At 38.4% G+C, this 22,868-nt stretch overlaps 1 protein-coding gene across 13 annotated transcripts in view; it reads left to right on the top strand.

The window, feature by feature from the left end:
• The window catches only part of col13a1 (collagen, type XIII, alpha 1), a 273,440-nt gene that overhangs the window by 236,143 nt on the left and 14,429 nt on the right, over positions 1 to 22,868 (top strand). For 11 of the 13 annotated variants that reach the window (XM_039755089.1, XM_039755081.1, XM_039755058.1 and 8 more), the window contains one exon: positions 4,122 to 4,208. In XM_039755089.1, coding sequence (XP_039611023.1) covers positions 4,122 to 4,208 — 87 coding nt within the window. Of the gene's footprint in view, positions 1 to 4,121; positions 4,209 to 6,559; positions 6,638 to 22,868 lie in introns of all 13 variants that reach the window. The other 2 variants (XM_039755015.1, XM_039755042.1) reach the window with 1 other exon arrangement.

Here is a 22,868-nt window from a genome sequence, read left to right as displayed (position 1 = left end):
CAAGAACCACATAACAGATATTTTGTTGTCCTTATTAATTTAACAAACAATAAGCTAGCATGCAGAGTCACAGTCCTGAGATCACCACAGCTGCAGGTCTAGGGAGCAACGTTCATATTAAGAAACTGCATGCAGTCAAGAAAGTTAGGAACACATTTAGGAGTAGTAAGATGCAGTCAGTTCAGACGAATGCTTCAGGAGCAACCATGGAGTGTGAGCTGTTACAGTCCTGCCAGGACTATGTATGTACCAATGGCAAGGTCAGCACAAATAATAACTTATTTTTACATTAGGCCTTATTCCTTTTTTTACCTTACACCTCTTTTTAAGCTTTTATTCACATTTCTGGGTTACTGTTTTTGCCACCTATTCCTCCAAATTCCTTTTACTCATTTTTGATATTGTTCCCTTGTTTCTCCTTGAATGCTGTCATTTTTTTAGTTGTGTTTTACTTTGCACTTTCTGTTTTGTCTCACTTTCAACCCTGTAAGTGCACCCATTTTTGTTTTATCCCCTCATCTTCGCTGTTAAGGATGATGTGCCCTGTTACCATTTAGAATTCACAAAAAGGCAATAATCTCTTCATTCAGCAGAGATTATTGAACAGAGAAATCCTGTTCTGTTACCCTCTGCAAATGTTCCCATCTGGCCCTTCATTGTGACAGTCTTCAAGATGGTTCTGGTTTCAGGAAGGAAAGCTTTGAAACCTTCATAAAAATGATCATGACACTCCATAAGATCATAGTAGCTTAAAAGAATTAAAGGCCACACTGCAAAGGTTTTAAAACTAAATGTAAGCAATATCTTTCACTTTTACTTCTCATGATCATAAATTTATTAAATGTGTTCCTTTATTGATAAAGGTTAAGTTTATAGCTGGATCAGGGTTTTTCAATAAAGTGAATTTAAGCATTTAAAACTGAAACAAGTGGCAACATATATTCTGTTAGAAGTTTGAAGGCAATGACTTCTTAAACCACCACTTGCTTGAAGACTGCAAAAATGAACAATACACCGTTAAATATGTTAAGGCATTTTATTACATCCACCAGGAATTGTTAATGAGCTACTAGTTAGTGAAGGAAAATTTAAAATGATGGGTTGGAAAAGCTGATCTGAGTTATTCTGTTCTGAGAATTTGAAAAGTTCTTCATAAATAATTTATGGGTGGAAATTAACTTCATACAGATGGGTATACAAATTAAAAAGCACCATGACAACAAGTATTGTACAGACTCCGGGCTTTTTATGTTTTTACTCAGAATTGTCATACAGACACTGGGATGGCATCCGTGTGTTTTAATCAAACTGACTGATGCATCAAAACAATCATTCAATTAATTATATTGTAGTATTAAATGGGAGATATTCATACACTTTTTGTCCTAGACAAACATGTTATCTATTTGATGAATTTGCAAAAAAAGGCCAAAACCAAAATGACAAAAGAAAAAACTAAATTGAAAGGGACATGAATACCTAGTTCAGTATTACAGGTATATGTTTATTCTCTGTTCTCTATGCAAGGATTCACTTTTCCTAAAATAAGAAAAGTTCAAAAAAACAAACAGGGTGATTTCCACATGTAAATGCACAATGATATTTATAATATAAAACGTCACATCAGCACACATGCAGTGCATGTGTCAAAGCAAAAGTGTGCTCCCACAGTGCTAACAAACCATGCAAGAGCTGGCCTACAATGTATACCAAATTAAGAAAATACATACACATCCTAGTTTTAAACTTGTGCAGCCTATCAAAGTTAACCATTCTTGTCAATTTATACATAATATGAGAACCTGTGAATATATACAGAAGTGATAGAGAACTTGTACAGCAAATAATTGACATAAAGTTAAATATATTTATATATATTATACTGTATATATTATACTATATATATATAATATATATATTATACTGTATATTTAAAATTATATAATAATTTTATATAATATATAATTATATTAATATTAATAATAATAATATATAATTTATATAATATAATATTATAATTATATAATCATTTTAATATAATACATTTAAATTTTATATAATACATTTTACATTTATATTTTATATAATAAATATAAAATTAAAGTGAGAGGGTGAAACTCTTAATGATGACATCTGCATCTTTTTGTAATTTAGTTATCAAAGAATACCTAATAATCCTAATCAAATTACCAAATTACATACAATGACTGTAGACTTGCGTATATAAATTTCAAGCCACGTTGTACACCTGGATTCCAGTCAGGACATGAATAGAGTATTGCATGAGACCAAAACTTAGCTTAACTCCCTAAAAACAGTCATTTTCAATCTAAACATGTTGATTACAAAAATAACAGAGAAGTCCATAGGTAGATTTGTTGTACTTTCTCAATTGCCATATTTCCACCTTACCTAGTCATTTGTTAGTGTGTCCTCACTGTATATTATGCCTTTAGGATCTGTTTCTATATGGTGTGGTAGATAGGGGGGCGCAGTCGCTCCCTTGAACCCATGTCCACGACTCCAAACACCAGGTAAAAGTCCTCAAATTGACTTTATTAAACTTCCACAGTGCACAAAGCACCCTCTCCTCCACAATACTCATAAACAAATCACAATAATAACCAATCCTCCAGCTCCCAGACGCGTTGCCACCCTTCCACCCAGCTCAGCTCACCGTCTGGGAGATCCCACAGTCCTTTTATATCTCCTGACCCAGAAGTGTTCCTAATCCCCAGTCCATGTGACTCTCAATCACTTCCGGGTCAGGTACAAGTTCTTTTCTTCACCCCAGAAGCATGTTATTCCTCTTGTCCACGTGTGCTTCCGGGGCGTAGGGAAAATAGCCATTATTCCTCCCTGCAGCATCCCCTAGTGGCCCCCATGGCATCCAGCAGGGCTGCACATAAAAACTACATGGTCCATGATGCCCTGCTGGTCTTCTGGGGACCTCCATAATGCAAGGAGGGCTCCACCTGGCAGCTTGGGGGTATTGGCCGGGATAAACGGCCGGCCATCCACCACAATGGACTGAAAAGAAAAAAAAAAACATGTCATGATTTGTCCTACATTCAGATTTGTTGGCATAGACTTAGCCTATAAATGTTTTGTTTAAAGAGATATGTTTTTCACACCACTTTATGAAATTTGGTGATATATTAAAAGACATAGATAACGAGATTTTACAAAATATATGGAGACAGAGAAATGTTGCTTTGATTCAGTCTTATGTTTAGACCATTACACAATTATTTTCATCATATGCATTCATTCCAGCCAAAAGAAAAAAAAAAATACTTAACAAAAAAAAAATCTGTGTTTAATTCATTTTTTAAAAATGTTTTCTCTGTTATGTCAGTTACAATACTCTTCTGATTTTTTTAACTATTACTGTAACAGTGAAGAGCAGTGATGTGGTGCTTATTGATTTAAAGCCTTAATAGGTATGCAAAGCATTTTATTCTGGCAAAATAAGCAGTTTTACACAGGAAAAAAAAAAATACCTCACCTCAAAAAAATACATTTGAACGTAACCCTTTTAATTTATTAGTTACTGTTCAAAGAATACGTTAAATTAAAATATTAATTAATTATTAATTTTTTAAACAATATTTCTTTAAAAATAAAAGTAGGTGCAACAGAAGGAACATATACAGGATCATAGATTTCAATACAAAGAATTCTGTGCTCACATTGTGTTTCACTGTAATGCCTTAAAATAATAATTTGAATATTATTACTTCACATGTATACTATATAAGTGTTTAGTTACAAGACAGAGCTATAATATAAGGGTATTGGGGAAAAAAAATTGAAAATTCAAATAAAACTTTTATGCATGGCACCCTAACCACATAGCACACTTAATTTAAATCATTTGTAGCAACTCTGCTTCTGTCATTACTTTCCCCCTAAAAATAACTTTCCTCCTAAAATTGGCTTTTGAAACCAATGCTACTGATACTTACTTATTTTATTTTTTCACAATTTAATGTCAATGAAATATTTACATGTCTAAATCTACCTATTGAAAGTGATATTTTTATCTGTCAATTTTGTATTATTTTTCAGTTCCATACAGACATTTCTAAAACCTTTCTTTAATGCACTGTTGTTTGCAGGGGGAGAGGGGAAAGAAGGGCAACAGGGGGGCCAAAGGGGATAAGGGAGACCAAGGAGCACCTGGATTAGATGCCCCCTGTCCTTTGGTATGTCTTTAAGAGGAAATGCAATATTATCCAAAAGGAGAAAGAATGCCATTACAATGTATGAATGTAGTATTACACAAATTTCAGCTCCTAATCTATTTATTGTTAAAGATGTTAGAAATGCAATATGGATGCATTGCTTTCAAATCATTTTACTGTTTTGTTTTTATTGTACCAATAAAAATAAGGGATTAATAGTCATAATATTTTATGTGGATAATATTCATATACTGACATCCGTATTCGCACACTTATGAATCATTTTAAAATGCTCTGCATTTTTTGCAGCAGCAGTTAATAAAAGTGATTTTCAAGGTACTCAAAGTGCATTACTCAGTGAGTTGGGAGCCACTTCAACCACCACTAATGTGTAGCATCCACCTGGATGATGCAACGGCAGCCATTTTGTGCCAGTTCACTCACCATACATTAGCTGATTGGTGGTGAAGGGGTGAGACAGATAGCCTGTCAAAGACAGGGGATGATTAGGTGGCCAGAATGACCAGGCAATTGGAACATTGGGATATACCCAACGCATTACGAACGATACCCAGGGATGTTTAGTGACAAGAAAATTTCAGGACGGTTTTACGTCTCATCTGAAAGACAGCACCATTTTGACAGCACAGTGTCCCCATAATTGCACTTGGGAAATTGGGATCCACATTCAAACCGTGGGGTAAGTGCCCCCTACTAGCCTCACCAACATCTCTTCCAGCAGCAACCCAAGCTTTTTCCTGATTGGTCTCCCATCCGAATACTGGCCAAACCCAAACATTCTTAGCTTCAAGTGGATTACCTGTTCTGAAGTGTGGGTGGTATGGCTGCTGGCCAAATTCATACTATGATCTACTTGCTACAAACAAAGTATTTGTATTGTCACGGAGATCCAGATTACGTTCAGTGAGCAGAAGTGGCTTAAATTTGCTTTTAAATGTGCACAACTTTAATTGTGCACATAGCACTGGACAAGGTTTCAGTTTAGTATTTTTATCTTCAGCCTTACAGTTATTTTAAAATACCTACATCACTGTTTTTATGCACTGTTTTCTGCTTGCTTGAGGTCTGTAATATTCATCCTGTTAAGATTAATAAATCAATCCACCTCCATTTTCATACCATCTTAATTAAATACATAGTTGAGGGTAAGAGCCTGTCCAAGCAAGACCAACACTGGTGGGGGCTCCCTAATGCTAACACATGGCTAATTTTAAACCTTAAATTAATCTAATACAAGTCTTTGTAATGTAAGGCAAAAAAACAACCCCACACAGTTAAAGACAGTGCCACCATTTGAACCCAGGACTCTAGAGATGTGGAGTGCCAGCACAAACCACTGCAGCCCCGGGAAATTCAAGCTCTGTACATCGTTTGTACTCCCATCACTTTGTAACATTTTTACAATACTTGAGTTCAAATCAACAATTCAGCCCAACTGAGGTGCTCATCTTTTCAGCTGTTCCACAGCTACCAGAGATCATAACTAACTGTATTATTAATTCTTACCAGTCACTTGTTTTTATATGTTTCTGTAAATTATTTTATTTTATTTTGTAAATATTTGATGATTTTAAAGCGGTGCATTCATTAATTAAAATCATTTCAGAGTGAAGTTTTGAGACAGTTGTAGAGGCCAGAAATCAATCCCCTTTTTCCCATTAAAATAATCAACTTTGCTCATCATCAGTTGCCTGGAATTCTCTCTCCTTTTGTAATGTTTTGTAAATGGTAAAGAAAAAAAAATGTTTTAATGTTTTCTATTATGTCTTACTGATGTTTGCTAGAAACACAAATCCTAATTCGGTTGTGGGAAATTCCATCAATGATATTTTCAAGTGGCAACCAAATGAATTTACTCATATGAATAAAGTGTACTCGGGAATAAGTGAAATTAAGAATTTAAATGTGTGGGTAGAAAAATAAGAGGCATAAAATCACCTGAGATGGATGGTGGGGGTAGGAATTTTCTTTTTGATATCTGATTTTGGATGCTGGATGTCATTGAAGTTATACTGTACTGCCAAAAAGACTGAAGTTTTTTTTTTTTTTGATATGTTTTGTTATTAATTGTTACTAAGCTTTTACATAATTACACATACCCTTAACACTAAGAGTGAATCAAATGCTTGTATTAATCTGTTTCCTGCAAGTTTTCCTTTAACCTTAAGAATAAAGTAACTTTAAGTAGGTCTGCAAGGAATTGTGTAACCTTTGTTAAACAATTGTTTTAATAATATTAGAAATGCTTTGCACACCAGTATTGGTCTTCACACCAGTGTCAAGCTATCTGACCCTTACTGGTGCCTATCAACCTGTGCCTGAATAATGACAGAAATTGATTTTACAAACAGGGGTTCCGTGGCTTTAAAGGAGAGAAGGGTGAGCCGGGCTTGCCAGGCCTAGACGGGCTGGATGCCCCGTGCCCAGTGGTATGATGTTCCCTTCCCTTTCCTGCATGCTCTGTTTCCCTAATCTCTTTTCTTTCTGTCTTTCTAACTCCCATTCTCTTTGTTATTGTTAAAAGAATTCAATGCTTTCTATTATTCATAATTGGTGGGTATTCTACTATTCACAGGCCTTCTGTTTTACACATAAAATTACCATCACTTCTTGACCAGTCATGCAGTAAATTTCTATAAGGCTTGCTAGGTGTAGAGCATATTAATACCTATACTGGTTTACTCTACCAAGAAACATAGTTTAAAATAATGAGAGTTTTTCAACAAGTTAAAGCTTCAATCTAACAGCATGCAAGCATTCATCATGCTTAAGAAAATTAAAATAACACTATTGACTTTTCCCAGTGCATTCATTAATCTTCATGAGCATTCTGTAAAAAGTAATATTATGTTTGCTTAGTAACTCAATAAATATTATATTGTTGTCAAAGTACTTAACTAAAGATGAATTAGTATACTATCAGCAAGTATTTATTTCATAAACATAGTTAACAAATTTAATTAGGAAGCAATTCTAACAAGACTATTAAAACCAACTGAAGCTTATTTATGCCACCAATCTGAACACACTTCTTATACTTTACCTTTGATATCCTCTTTTTAAATCCTCTCCCCTTATCTTCTTTGCCTTGAAACTAAACACAACATACCCCTTTGTCATACCAACAACTGTACCCGGTATCGAGAAACATAATTATTCTTGAATTTGATTTTTGTAAATAATAGTGGAACATATTTTCTGTAGTTAAAAGGACTGAAACTGTTTCATGTGGTATTTCATAGGGCTTCAACTGCATTGTTGGGTTGTCTAAATCATTCCTATTTTCCTAAAACACTTTTTCTTCTCAGGTAGTGTGAATTTATGAGTGTAGCTCATTAATAAATTGAAATGATAAATGATTAGTTCAAATGAATTGACAGAAAAGTGTGGCTATTTTATGTAAATTATAATAGTCTAAGATCTGTTGGAACCGCTGAGCTAATCCTTACCTTACAGGTCATGTTTAGATAAGATTAGATAACATGTATTAATGCCAAGGGGATAGTTGGATCGATAAAGCAGCAGAAACATAAAAAAACAAAGATACAGACTTGTTGGGCAAATAATGTAATCGATAGATAGATAGATAGATAGATAGATAGATAGATAGATAGGCAATCAATGTATATTGTGCCAAAATAGCAAAAAGAAAAATAGAAGTGAACTCAAACAGTATAAGTATTTCATAGAAAAGACCACAGAGGCACTTCTTAGCACACCATGGAGGAATGAGCCTGTAGCTAAAAGTGCTCCAAGAGAGCACGTCCTGGAGGGGATGGAGAGGATTCGTCATGATTTCGTTTTTCCACCATCTTCTTTTTCAAGACAGATTCAGGCGTGTCCAGATTTAGTCCTGTGATGGACCAGGTTTTCCAGATAAGTTTGTTCAGGCATTTTGCTTCTTTATTCATTCCCTCTCATTGGTATTTAATTACAATTCTAAAATAATGGCAGCAAAGTAAAACTGAATTAAATTTATAGCAAGCATAACAGCCACAACACTGTGGTTTTTAACCTGCCTTATAAGCATCCTTTTTTAGAATTTTTGGTTGATTCACTTTCTGAAATAAATGAAAATCAGTCATTGTACTTATAATAGCAGGGATTAACCTCAATTACCCTTTTTGGGTCAGCAATTCAGTCACCTTGTAATGCATATTATAAACTATGAAAATGCAACTAGAGGGAGAAAATTCTTATGACAAACTACCATTTCCTATTTCATTTGATATTCAGTTTTATGTAGAAGTACCACTGAATAATGTATCTGATAAATAACTAAGTAAGTTAACAGAAGATGTTTCTTTTCTTCTAATTTACTAAATATTATACTTTGTTATGAGTAAGGAAAGTATCTGGGTAGAACTTAAGCACACAATCGGAGGGCAAGCAAATTCAATATTAAGAGTGCCCAGACCAGGATATGAATCCTGGATGCTGGAGCCTTGAGGCAGCAGTGCTAACCACTGTGCCATTTCATAACTTCATCTTATACTTCTTTTCTTTATTTTTAACCTTTGTTGAATTCTATCATTGGCAAAAGCAAAAATCTATATATATAATTCACTAAGGCAAGGCACCCATAGAAAGCACGCCGGAAGGGGCGTGGATTCACTAAGTTTATTAAGTAAGACACCTATGGCGCACACAGGATGGAGCCACGCCCACCAACTCCAATACCATTGGATACGACGACAACTCGCAGAGCCACGCCCACCAACTCAGAAGCGACGACACAGAAAAAACAGCGTAATTTATATTCGTCTGTCATAGAGGTCACATGCTACTCCGAGCCTATTCATAGAGGCGTGTTTCTCGCGGAGGTGAATATTGAGAGTGTAAAATGGTTTGCGAGGGGTATCCCATGGGATCCTTAAAACATTCCTTTACAACTGAGGTTAAAACACAATGAAATAAGCAGTCTTTAAAAACCGAGTTTTCGGTTACGATGCACGACCACGTGCACCATAGCAAACTGTTTTACACGCTACATACAGCAATTCGTCTCCATAACAAACATGCGTCTTCTTAGATGCTCTTGCACTTTGTACACACCCCCCTCCCACCTCACTACTACCGTGGTCGGGTGTCTTGGTGGATTATATATAGAAAGGCAGCCAAAACCGCACAGAGCAATGAAAAGTCTACGTGAGTCACAGGTGCATCTGGACTGTGCAAAGACGACAACGACTCGAGTGACAACTTGGAGGTGGGCACATGAGCAGGCAGTGCATAGTGAACGAGAAATCAGCAGACTAGCACGACGGAGGGAGTGGAATGGACGTCCTTCTCCTCTCCTCCCGTTCCACCCTCCGGGCCTGAGCGCCGCACGGACGATTGTGTATTGGTTTGTTCCGTGCATTGTTACAATGTTGCTTTTCTTGCTGATTTATTACATTACCGATTTTTCAAATGTTAATTTTCTCCCTGTGCTTAAAAATTATTAAAAAACTGGCCTGATTATGCGGTGTATGGTACACTGCGGGTTGGTTAGTAAAGTCTAATACAATAATCAAACATTAAGCCTTACATTGGCGTTCATGCTATCCCCTTCATAAGTTTAGTTAATAACCTTCTTTTGTCAAATCCTTCTAAGGGATTCTGGTCTTAGCCTGATCTTTGTCCTGTCCATTGGATGAAATAATTTAAGTAACAAGATAGCTCAATTGTTGTTATACAGTATTTGGCTAATATACTAAACATCTTTTGCTACCCTCTGTTCAAACTCTCATGACTTTCATTGAAATTTTATTGATCTTCAATAAAGAGGAACTTGTAAAAGCTGTGAAAACAAGGAACTATAAAGTATGCAGACATAAATGTTCATATATTGATTCATATGTGAAGGTACCTGAGTTTATTCTTATGGACAAGAAGACCATAAATCATAATAAGTGGAGTAATGATCACAATTCTGTTTGAAGAGTGTTTCTTTTTTAATTTAAAGCATGTTTGTTAAAATCATGTTTGTATGGAGAATGCTTCAATTGGGAAAACCAGGGTGTACAACTCCAGTCCTCAAGGGTGAAAAATTACATTTTGTTTTTTTGTATTTCTCAGTTTTTAATTATCAGTTATTCCTATTGTTAATGTCTTTTGGTAAATGTTTGAAATTTTCTCACTGTTATAAAGTAACTAAAGTCTTCGCAGGGAAATATTGAACAATTAATGACATATTACAGCAGCTCTCAAGCAATTTGAATTTTATATAGTGACATTATGAGGTGTTTTACAGAGCAAAGAAAGTTACAATGTGCTACCAAAAATTCAAAGAAATCAAAAAATGCATATTCAAATATACACAAAAAAGCACATCACTGACAACAAACAGAGGAACCGAAAATATACTATACAGTACTACATGCAGATGTTAACACTAGCTTTGTAGAACAATCACAACTACATTACAAAATTAAAGTGCATAGAAGCCTTTTTTACTTTCGCATACACATAGTATATGAGAGTGAAAAAAATCTACCTTGAAATTTTAATGAATCTTGATGTTTTAGACCTTCCTGAGTCCGAAAATAAATTTTTGATATTATGTCCGTGTGCGTGTCTGTGTGTAAACACAATAATTCAAAAACACTTTGATGCAGATCAATGAGATTTTGTACATCTGCTTTATATCACAAATAAGGAATCCAATCAACTTTTGGGCCATACTTTAACTGAATACTTTTGTAAATTTTCAAGTAAACTATGGGTATAAATACATGTAGATGATTCAAATTTTATATAGATACAGTATTTATAATAATAAAAAGCAGTCATAAATTTGAGAAAATTACTCAGCCAGAAGTAGTATTTTATTTAAACAACCATTCAAATTTTTTATTATCCATCCATCCATCCATCCATCCTCTTCCACTTATCTGAGATCGGGTCACGGGGGCAGCAGCTTGAGCAGAGATGCCCAGACTTCAATGTCCCTGGCCATTTCTGCTAGCTCTTCCGGGAGAATCCCGAGTTGTTCCCTGGCTAGCCAAGAGACATTGTCTTCCCCGGGGCCTCCTCCTAGTTAGATGTGCCCAGAACACCTCAGCAAGGAGGTGTCCAGGAGGCATCCTGATCAGATGCCTGAGCCACCTCATCTGACCTCATCTGACTCCTCTAGATGTAGAGGAGCAGTGGCTCTACTCTGAGCTCCTCCCAGATGACTGAGCTTCTCACCCTATCTTTAAGGGAAAGCCCAGACACGCTGCGGAGGAAACTCATTTCAGCCGCTTCACACTCAGCTGTGAACTGATCCAATGAGAGCTGAAGATTACGGCCTGATGAAGCAAACAGGACAACATCATCTGAAAAAAGCAGTGACCCAAACCGGACCCCCTCAACACCCTAGCTGCGCCTAGAAATTCTGTTCATAAAAGTTATGAACAGAATCGGTGACAAAGGGCAGCCTTGATGGAGTCCAACTCTCACCAGAAACAAGTTCGACTTACTGCCAGCAATGCGGACCAAGCTCTGACACCAGTTGTACAGGGACCAAACAGCCCCTATCAGGGGGTCCGGTACCCCATATTCTCGGAGGACCCCCCACAGGATTCCCCGAGGGACACAGTCGAACGCCTTTAAAAAGTCCACAAAACACATGTAGACTGGTTGGGCAAACTCCCATGCACCCTCCAGGACCCAGCTAAGGGTGTAGAGCTGGTCCACTGTTCCACGACTAGGGCGATAACCACACTGTTCCTCCTGAATCTGAGGTTCGACTATGTGATGGACCCTCCTCTCCAGGACCCCTGAATAGACTTTTCCAGGGAGGCTGAGGAGTGTGATCCCTCTGTAGTTGGAACACACCCTCCGGTCCCCTTTCTTAAAGAGGGGGACCACCACCCCGGTCTGCCAGTCCAGAGGCACTGTCCCTGAAGTCCATGTGATGTTGCAGTGTCAACCAAGACAGTCCTACAACATCCAGAGCCTTGAGGAACTCCGGACCTATCTCATCCACCCCTTTTTTTGACCACCTTGGTAATCTCAGCCCCAGAGATGGGAGAGCCCACCTCTGAGTCCCCAGGCTCTGCTTCCTCATTGGAAGGCATGCTAGTGGGATTGAGGAGGTCTTCAAAGTACTCCCCCCACCAACCCACAACGTCTCGAGTGGAGGTCAGCAGTACACGATCCCCACCATACACAGTTTTGACATTGCACCGCTTTCCCCTCCTGAGACGCCGTATGGTGGACAAGAATCTCCTCGAAGTCATTCTCCATGGCCTCCCCAAACTCCCACACCCGAGTTTTTGCCACAGCAACCACCGAAGCCGCATTCTGCTTGGCCTGCCGACTCCTTCTTCAGCTTGATGGCATCCCTCACCACCAGTGTCCATAAACGGGTTCGGTGATTGCCGCCATGACAGGCATCATCCACCTTACAGCCACTGCTCCGGTCAGTCGCCTCAACAACAGAGGCATGGAACATGGCTCATTCGGACTCAATGTCCCCCACCTCCCTCGGGACGTGGTTAAAGTTCTGCCGGAGGTGGAAGTTGAAGCTACTTCTGACAGGGGACTCTGTCAGATGTTCCCAGCAGACCCTCACAATACGTTTGGGCCTACCAGGCCACACCGGCATCCTCCCCCACCATCGAAGCCAACTCACCAGCAGGTGGTGATCAGTTGACAGCTCCACCCCTCTCTTCACCTGAGTGTCCAAAACATGTGGCCACAAGTCTGATGACACAACCACAAAGTCGATCATCAAACTAAGGCCTAGGTGCCAGGTGCACAGATGACACCCCTATGCTTAAACATGGTGTTCGTTATAGACAATCCATGACAAGTACAGAAGTCCAATAACAAAACACCGCTTGGGTTCAGATCGGGGGGGGCATTCCTCCCAATCACGTCCTTCCAGGTCTCACTGTCATTGTCCACGTGAGCATTGAAGTCTCCCAGCAGAATGAGGGAGTCCCCCCTCTAGGGACTCCAAAAGGGGTGGGTACTCCAGACTGCTGTTCAGCACATGCGTGCAAACAGTTAGGACCTATCCCCCCTCCCGAAGGCTGAGGGAGGCTACCCTGTCATCTACTGGGGAGAACCCCAATGAACAGGCTCCAAGTCGGGGGCAGTAAGTATGCCCACACGTGCTCGGCGCCTCTCACCAGGGGCAACTCCATAGTGGTAGAGAGTCCGGCCCCTCTCAAGGAGATTGGTTCCAGAGTCCACGCTGTGCATCGAGGTAAGCACGACTATATCTAACCTCGTATCTGACCTCGTGCCCTATCTCAGGCTCCTTCCCCTTCAGAGAGGTGACATTCCACGTGCCAAGAGCCAGCTTCTGTAGCCGAGGATCAGACCGCCAAGGTCCCCGCCTTCGGCCACCACCCAACTCACACTGCACCCAACCTCCTTGGCCCCTCCTACAGGTGGTGAGCCCATGGGAAGGGGGACCCATGTTGCCTCTTCGGGCTGTGCCTGGCCGAGCCCCATGGGTGCAGGCCCGGCCACCTGGCGCATGCCATCGAGCCCCACCTCCAGGCCTGGCCATCCAAAGTTTTTATTCTTCATGGTAGGTTTTTTATTATGGAAATATTAATGTGTACACGATATTAAAAACTATTTTCAATATAATTCATATGCTTTCAATAACTATTATAAATTTTATTTTAATTTGTAAATCATCAGTTTAACAATAATGTGTAAACATTGAACATGCCATGTAAATATAAAGATGTGATGGGAACGATAAGTTGCTACGTCCCCATCGTGCTCCTGGTAATATATTTAATTTTGTCATTTTTTTTTAATTTCCGCCATCATTATCATAATTAATTTAACTGCTAAATGCAGTTTTACCTATAGAAATTTATTGCAACAAATATTATATAATACTTGTAACACTTTTTCTATGTTTTAGGTGACTATAACTCTTTTTACTTCACATGTAATCTATGTAATGCATATGTAATCATGAAAAAATTCCACCCCCTAAGTGCAAAAATATCATTTTAATATAAAGTTTGATTATAAATAGAGATACGGTTGTGCTTGAAAGTTTGTGAACCCTTTAGAATTTTCTATATTTCTGCATAAATATGACCTAAAACATCATCGGATTTTCAATCAAGTCCTAAAAGTAGAAAAGAGAAACCAGTTAAGCAAAAGAGACAAAAATATTATACTTGGTCATTTATTTATTAAGGAAAATGATTCAATATTACATATTTGTGAGTGGCAAAAGTATGTAAACCTTTGCTTTCAGTATCTGGTGTGACCCCCCCTTTGCAGCAATAACTGCAACTAAACGTTTCCGGTAACTTTGATAATTCCTGCACATCGGCTGGGAGGAATTTTAGCCCATTTCTCTGTACAGAACAGCTTCAGCTCTGGGATGTTGGTGGGTTTCCTCACATTAACTGCTCGCTTCAGGTCCTTCCACAACATTTCGATTGGATTAAGGTCAGGACTTAGCCATTCCAAAACATTAACTTTATTCTTTTTTAACCATTCTTTGGTAGAATGACTTGTGTGCTTAGGGTCGTTGTCTTGCTGCATGACCCACCTTCTCTTGAGATTCAGTTCATGGACAGATGTCCTGACATTTTCCTTTAGAATTCTCTGATATAATTCAGAATTCATTGTTCCATCAATGAAGGCAAGCTGTCCTGGCCCAGATGCAGCAAAACAGGCCCAAACCATGATACTACCACCACCATGTTTCACAGATGGGATAAGGTTCTTATGCTGGAATGCAGTGTTTTCCTTTCTCCAAACATAATGCTTTTCATTTAAACCAAAAAGTTCTATTTTGGTGTCATCCGTCCACAAAACATTCTTCCAATAGCCTTCTGGTTTGTCCATGTGATCTTTAGCAAACTGCAGACGAGTAGCAATGTTTTTTGGAGAGCAGTGGCTTTCTCCTTGCAACCCTGCCATGCACACCATTGTTGTTCAGTGTTCTCCTGATGGTGGACTCATGAACATGAACATTAGCCAATGTGAGAGAGACCTTCAGTTGCTTAGAAGTTACCCTTTGTAACCTTGCTGACTATTACACGCCTTGCTCTTGAAGTGATCTTTGTTGGTCGACCACTCCTGGGGAGGGTAACAATGGTCTTGAATTTCCTCCATTTGTACACAATCTGTCTGACTGTGGATTGGTGGAGTCCAAACTCTTTAGAAATGGTTTTTTAACCTTTTCTAGCCTGATGAGCATCAACAACTCTTTTTCTGAGGTCCTCAGAAATCTCCTTTGTTTGTGCCATGATACACTTCCACAAACATGTGTTGTGAAGAGCAGACTTTGATAGATCCCTGTTCTTTAAATAACACAGGGTGCCCACTCACACCTGATTGTCATCCCATTGATTGAAAACACCTGACTCTAATTTCACCTTCAAACTAACTGCTAATCCTAGAGGTTCACATACTTTTGCCACTCACAAATATGTAATATTTGATCATTTTCCTCAATAAATAAATGACCAAGTATAATATTTTTGTCTCATTTGTTTAACTGGTTTCTCTTTATCTACTTTTAGGACTTGAGTGAAAATCTGATGATGTTTTAGGTCATATTTATGTGGAAATATAGAACATTCTAAAGGGTTCACAAACTTTCATACACAATTGTAAATGATTGTGTATCAATATTACCAGTTAGTTATGATGAGAAACAAAGACATATGATATTTGAGAAATATTGTGCAACTGGAATTGGTTCTGATGACCTTTTCCTCACACTCACAATTTTTTTGTGATCTATGGTAAGCCAAATTAACATTTAGAGATATCTCAAAATGAATTTCAGATATCACTTTTTAAGATAACTGAAATTAATTTTGAGATATCTCAAAATGTTAATTTGGCTTGCCATACAGCATATCATTTCAAGATATCCTGAAATCTATTTAAGATATCATAAAATGCTTTTTAGATATCTTAAAATAGATGTATTTTTAGATATCTGTAATTCAATTTGAGATATCTGAAATGCATTTCCAGATATCTTAAAATTCATTTTGAGATATCTCTAAATGTTAATTTGGCTTGTCATAATGCTGTACATTTTGAAATATCTAAAATGCATTTTAAGATATCTTAAATGCAATTCGAGATATCTCGAAATAAGTTCCTGTGCATTTCAAGATATCTCAGATACATGTTGAGATATCTCGAAATCACTTCCTGGGCAAAGGGCAAAAGGGACATTTGAGGCTTCAGCATGGATTTAAACATTGAGACTGCTGTAGGTTCAGACAATGATGTAGGAAGACAGATCCACAGAGTAAGAGCTACAAAACTCAATAGACTTTACGTCAGAAATGCATAGCAGATCAGGAGAAAGGGCAATATCAGATGATTTATTACTATATTGCCTATCTCTAATTATCTATATCTAATTATCTCAGACTGGCTATCTCTCCCACCCCTTCACCACATAATAGCCATTGTGTAGTGAGCATACTGGTGCAACAATGTCTGCCGTTGTATCATCCAGGTAGATGACGCACGTTGTTGGTGGGTGAAGTGGCTCCCTACTGTCCATGTAAATCACTTTGAGTAGCTAGAAAATCTCTATATAAATGTAATTAACTAATTATTAAGTAATTTCATGTTAAAAAATAGGTTGCTGTAACTATTTACCAGCTCTGAATCTTGAATTGAAGGATACAGAGAGTTGAAGAATACAGAGAATATGATCACAACTAAAGAATTAACAACTATAGAGAATAAACATTAGTTTAGAGGAGTTCAGACACATGCTTAAATTTAAGGGTACAGATCTATACAAACTGGTAATCCTAAACAGAAAATAAAAATGATTTTACTTATAATGGAGTGTTACGGAGAGGGATGTGATTTTAATAACTTCTGTGTACTAATTCTGTTAGAGGGCTCTAGATATAATCAAACAAGCCACAGTTACTTTACTAGGCAAGAAAGAAATGAAGGAGCAAACATTAACAGTCAGAATCATCATGCAAAATATCTTGGTAATAATTAAGCAAGTAATAGTAACTGGGAAAAAACTAACATGGTGGAAGTCAAAAATGAAATAGAATAAAAGGAAAACAAGTTTCAGAATACTACGGAACTATGCCTCACCAAAGAATTACTGGAAAGAGCAAGTTTCAATTTAATAAAGTTCTTTTTCAATTACATGGCTGTGGGGTGCCATGGCCTGTCCTGACAGGTTCAAATGGGATCTCTTGACATCTTTGTTTTTGCCTTTGTTATGCTATGGCAAGTGTGAACTGTGGAAATTTACAAGAAGCATGACAAATGTTATTTATGACTTCTCAGTGAGGTCTCTGATTAACTACATAAACATATTGTTTAGTACCAGTCACACCATACAGCACCAGCACCAAATGAAAATTGTTGCAACAATATGATGAGAGCTAACAACAAGCCATGGATTACAAGTGACATCAAGGGCCTTTTGAACCAGAAGAAAAGGGCTTTTAAAGGCGGTGATCAGCATGAGCTCAAGCGCATGCAGAAGGAACTCCAAGTCCAGCTCAGGGAGGCGAAGGAGGAATACAGGAGAAAGCTGGAGCTGAGGTTGCAAAATAACAGCATGAAGAAAGTGTGGGGTGGGATGAAGATCATCACTGGCCGCAGGCCGAAGCGGTGTGCCATCGCCGAGAGAGATGTGGGAAGAGCAAACCTGATGAACAACTTTGTTAACAGGTTTGACCACCCTAACCCACTCTCACCTCAGAGTACTGCATCCTCCACCCATCCTCCTGCTGATACCAGCATAGGAGAGACGTTCCCCCCATCCACAATTACAGCAGCCCAGGTAAGCAGAGAGCTGAGGAGACTTCGTGCCAGCAAAGCAGTGGGTCCAAATGGAGTATCGCCACGACTGCTGAAGGCCTGTGCGTTGGAACTGGGGAGTCCTCTACAGCACATCTTCAACCTGAGCCTGGAACAGGGGAGAGTCCTGTGGCTTTGGAAAACATCTTGTATCACACCAGTTCCAAAGGTATCACGTCCTGGTGAGCTGAATGACTTGCGGCCTGTCGCCCTGACGTCACATGTGATGAAGACCATGGAGAGGCTCCTGCTTCACCACCTGAGGCCACAGGTCCGCCACACCCTCGACCCTCTGCAGTTCACTTACCAGGAGAAGGTGGGAGCGGAGGATGCCATCATCTCTATGCTACACCGATCCCTCTCCCACTTGGACAGAGGCAGTGGTGCTGTAAGAATTATGTTTCTGGACTTCTCTAGCGCCTTCAATACCATCCAGTCTCGGCTCCTTAGTAACAAGCTGACGCACATGGGAGTAGATTCATACCTGGTGGTATGGATCGTGGACTATCTTACAGACAGACCTCAGTATGTGCGTCTCAGGAACTGCAGGTCTGACATTGTGGTCAGCAGCACAGGAATGCCGCAGGGGACTGTACTTTCTCCGGTCCTGTTCAGTCTATATACACCGGACTTCCAATACAACTCGGAGTCCTGCCACGTGCAAAAGTTCGCTGATGACACTGCTATCGTGGGCAGCATCAGGAAAGGGCAGGAGGAGGAGCATAGGAACCTAATCAAGGACTTTGTTAAATGGTGCAACTCAATCAATCAATCAATCAACATTTATTTATATAGCACATATTCATACAAAAAAATGTAGCTCAAAGTGCTTTACAAAATGAACTCAAACCACCTACACCTGAACACCAGCAAAACCAAGGAGCTCGTGGTGGATTTTAGGAGGCCCAGGCCCTTCCTGGACCCCTGATTATCAGAGGTGACTGTGCAGAGGGTACAGACCTACAAATACCTGAGAGTGCAGTTGGTTGATAAATTGGACTGGACTGCCAATACTGATGCTCTGTGCAAGAGAGGACAGAGCCAACTATACTTTCTTAGAAGGCTGGTGTCCTTCAACATCTGCAATAAGATCTGTAGATGTTCTATCAGACGGTTGTGGCGACGCCCTCTTCTACGCGGTGGTGTGCTGGGGAGGCAGCATAAAGAAGAGGGACACCTCACACCTTGACAAACTGGTGAGGAAGGCAGGCTCTATTGTAGGCATGGAGCTGGACAGTTTGACATCCGTGGCAGAGCGACGGGCACTGGGCAGGCTCCTGTCAATCATGGAGAATCCACTGAACAGTATCATCTCCAGACAGAGGAGCAGCTTCAGCGACAGACTGCTGTCACTGTTCTGCTCCACTGACAGACTGAGGAGATTGTTCCTCCCCCACACTATGTGACTCTTCAGTTCCACCCATGGGGTAAACATTAACACTATAGAAGATTATAGACTGTTACACCTGCCTCGCACTCACAACCTTGCATTTTTTTAACTTGCACTGCATTTTTATCACTACTTAATTAATATTGTTTTTATCAGTATACTGCTGCTGGAGTATGTGAATTTCCCCTTGGGGATTAATAAAGCATCTATCTATCTATCTATCTATCTATCTATCTATCTATCTATCTATCTATCTATCTATCTATCTATCTATCTATCTATCTATCACAACAGAATCAGCCATGAATTAAAAATAATATCTTGGGCACTGGAATGACATTTGTTGACTAATTTGCTTAGACTATCCAAATTAAAATCAGTTATTCTGGGGAGGTTTCATAGAGAGTTTACCTTATATGGAGTTTTGGAAAGCATTTGAAAAAAAAAAACACACAAACCACATTCAAATGCAAATTTTAAAGTTTGTTTAGCAGGTGGGTACCCAGTTGATTTAAATGAGGAGTGATGCACAACTCTTGAAATGAGATCTGTCATAATTGCACTTATAAAACCATCACTGCCTAGTTTGCTGCACTCCGTAAATATAATAAAAATGTATTAATCAAAGTTTAATTTGCATAGTGTGACCAGAATACCAAAATTTTCAATATGTTAAGGATAGAAAAGTGTATATATATATATACAGTATATCTAGTAGAAATATTTCTAGACGTCAGGACAGTGTGACAGTAGCCATTAGCGCTGAAATAGAATCCCACTCTTAGCATGGCCTGCAATATATTGGCATTCTTTCAAGGTTAATCCCCACTTGTTGTCCAGTGCTGCCAGTATACGCACCTGCTTCTTTCCACCCTACGCTGGACAAGATAAGTTGAAAAATGAGCTAATGTAAAAATTTAAATAGTAGAGTATTATTTGAGCTATCATATTTATTTTATTTGTTCTCTGTCGTAGCTATATATTATTTTGTATGTAAAATGCCCAAGATAGTTCTCACTGTCAAAGATTCTATATAATTATTGTTCGATTGCCACTTTATAAACATTCAATTGACTTTATAAGGAGACTCTTAAAATATGCTGTGCATTGTCCATTATATATTAAATATGACTTTCTCCAATTTCTGTTCCTATCCAATATATAGTACACTCGCCTTCAACTTTTCAATTAAGAGTCATAAAAAAAATAAGAGCTCAACAAACTCAGGCTACCGTGAGGTATTACCTTACAATACCAAATGCAGTAAAGGATCAACCAGGGTTTGGGGAAAATGTCATGTAACAACATCTATAAATGGTGTTTCAGCCTCTGACAAAAATCTTTCAGAAAAAAAATCTATTCTAAACCATAATTTTGATTATCTTTAAACTTGATGGCTGGAAAAATCAAAAGCATTTAGTGAGTAAGTGAAATTGTACTAAATATTGTGCTGTCATTTTAAAACAGATGTAATATTACTCAACAAATAATAATCCATGTATTTTCTGAACTGTTATTCGTCAGTTATTCGTCCCATGTATGGTTAACGTGTGAGGCGATCAAGTTATTTTCACTAGAGATCAATGACAAATGAAATGGCTCCTCTTTGTTAACAGTAACAGTAACTACTCCTGTCATACCCCACCTTTGTTTATACCAACCTGCTTGTTCATGGTAACGGTAATGGAAAAGTATTTTGCCATTATCTGATGGTGGCTTGGTAACACTTACAGTATAGGCCAAAAGTTTGGACACACCTCCTCATTCAATGTGTTTTCTTTATTTTCATGACCATTTACATTGGTAGATTCTCACTGAAGGCATCAAAATTATGAATGAACACATGTGGAGTTGTGTACTTAACAAAAAAAGGTGAAATAACTGAAAACATGTTTTATATTCTAGTTTCTTCAAAATAGCCACCCTTTGCTCTGATTACTGCTTTGCACACTCTTGGCATTCTCTCGATGAGCTTCAACAGATAGTCACCTGAAATGGTTTTATTTTACACATTGAATGAGGAGGTGTGTCCAAACTTTTGGCCTGTAGTGTAAGTGTAAATGAATAATATATGCATTTTTGCAGAACATAAACTTATGTAACAAGATATTAACAAACACTACTTTGGGTCTTCATAAGCCTTGCAAATCATAAGTGAAGTGCTCATTCATCTTTATAATATGATCTACTAAGAAGGCAGCCTAAATGAGACACGTTTTTTGACACTGCATTTTTTAATATCAGATCTGTTGATGTTATGAAGATCTAAAGAAGTCTTTGTTAAGTTCTTGTTACATAACACCAAATAAGTAATAGATGCGTTATTCAAATACCTATGCTAAAGTGTTGCCAATGGCTGTTTTACAATAATTTGCCTTATCATTTAAGTGGTCACTGCATTATTGACTATTATATTTGCTTCTCATATTTTGCATTTTTTGTACTTTAAGATAGATAGATAGAAACTTTATTAATCCCAAGGGGAAATTCACATACTTCAGCAGCAGCATACTGATAAAAAACAATATTAAATTAAAGAGTGATAAAAATGCAGGTATAACAGACAATAATTTTGTATGATGTTAACGTTTACCTCCCCGGGTGGAACTGAAGAGTCGCATAGTGTGCGGGAGGAACGATCTCCTCAGTCTGTCAGTGGAGCAGGACAGTGACAGCAGTCTGTCGCTGAAGTTGCTCCTCTGTCTGGAGATGACACTGTTCAGTGGATGAAGTGGATTCTCCATGATTGACAGAAGCCTGCTCAGCGCTCGTCACTCTTCCACAGATGTCAAACTGTCCAGCTTCATTCCTACAATAGAGCCTGTCTTCCTCACCAGTTTGTCCAGTCATGAGGCATCCTTCTTCTTTATGCTGCCTCCCCAGCACACCACCGTGTAGAAGAGGGTGCTCGCCACAACCATCTGATAGAATATCTGTAGCACCTTATTGCAGATGTTGAAGGAATTAATTTTTGGAATTTCTGTTTTTGCATAGTTTATGTTTTTGAACTTTTACCTGTTTTCAAATTTTACAGTTATGGTTTTTTTATTATTATTGCAGAACAAATTCAACATAATTTCTTTTCTGCTGTTTAATGACTCTCATTATCATTATCTACCAATAGTCATTTTGTCACACTCAGTTCTTTTTGCTACGTGCACCAGGTATTTATGCTAACTCAACTTTAGTCGCTCAAAGAGAAGACAATGGTGCATACAGAAGAGAAAGTGAAAAATATAAGTGTCTTATCATAGCAAATTCCAATGTTCTCTGTCATTTACAAGGTCAACACATCAACACAACACTTCAGACAAGCTGGGCAGTAACTGCTTTTACTTGTGCTCTTATTCTTTCATTGAGTATCCTTAGTTTTATAACTATAGGTGATGATGGTGACGTGGACCAATGATGCTATTTGGTAACTCATTTCAGACACCATCACCTTGGTCAGGTACAGTCAAGCACCTGGCAGGTTTTTTCTTAGACTCACAATTTTTATCGAC

Source organism: Polypterus senegalus, chromosome 1 (genome assembly GCF_016835505.1).
Source record: "Polypterus senegalus isolate Bchr_013 chromosome 1, ASM1683550v1, whole genome shotgun sequence".
Lineage (NCBI taxonomy): Eukaryota > Metazoa > Chordata > Cladistia > Polypteriformes > Polypteridae > Polypterus > Polypterus senegalus.
This window is presented reverse-complemented; position numbering and strand designations above follow the sequence as displayed.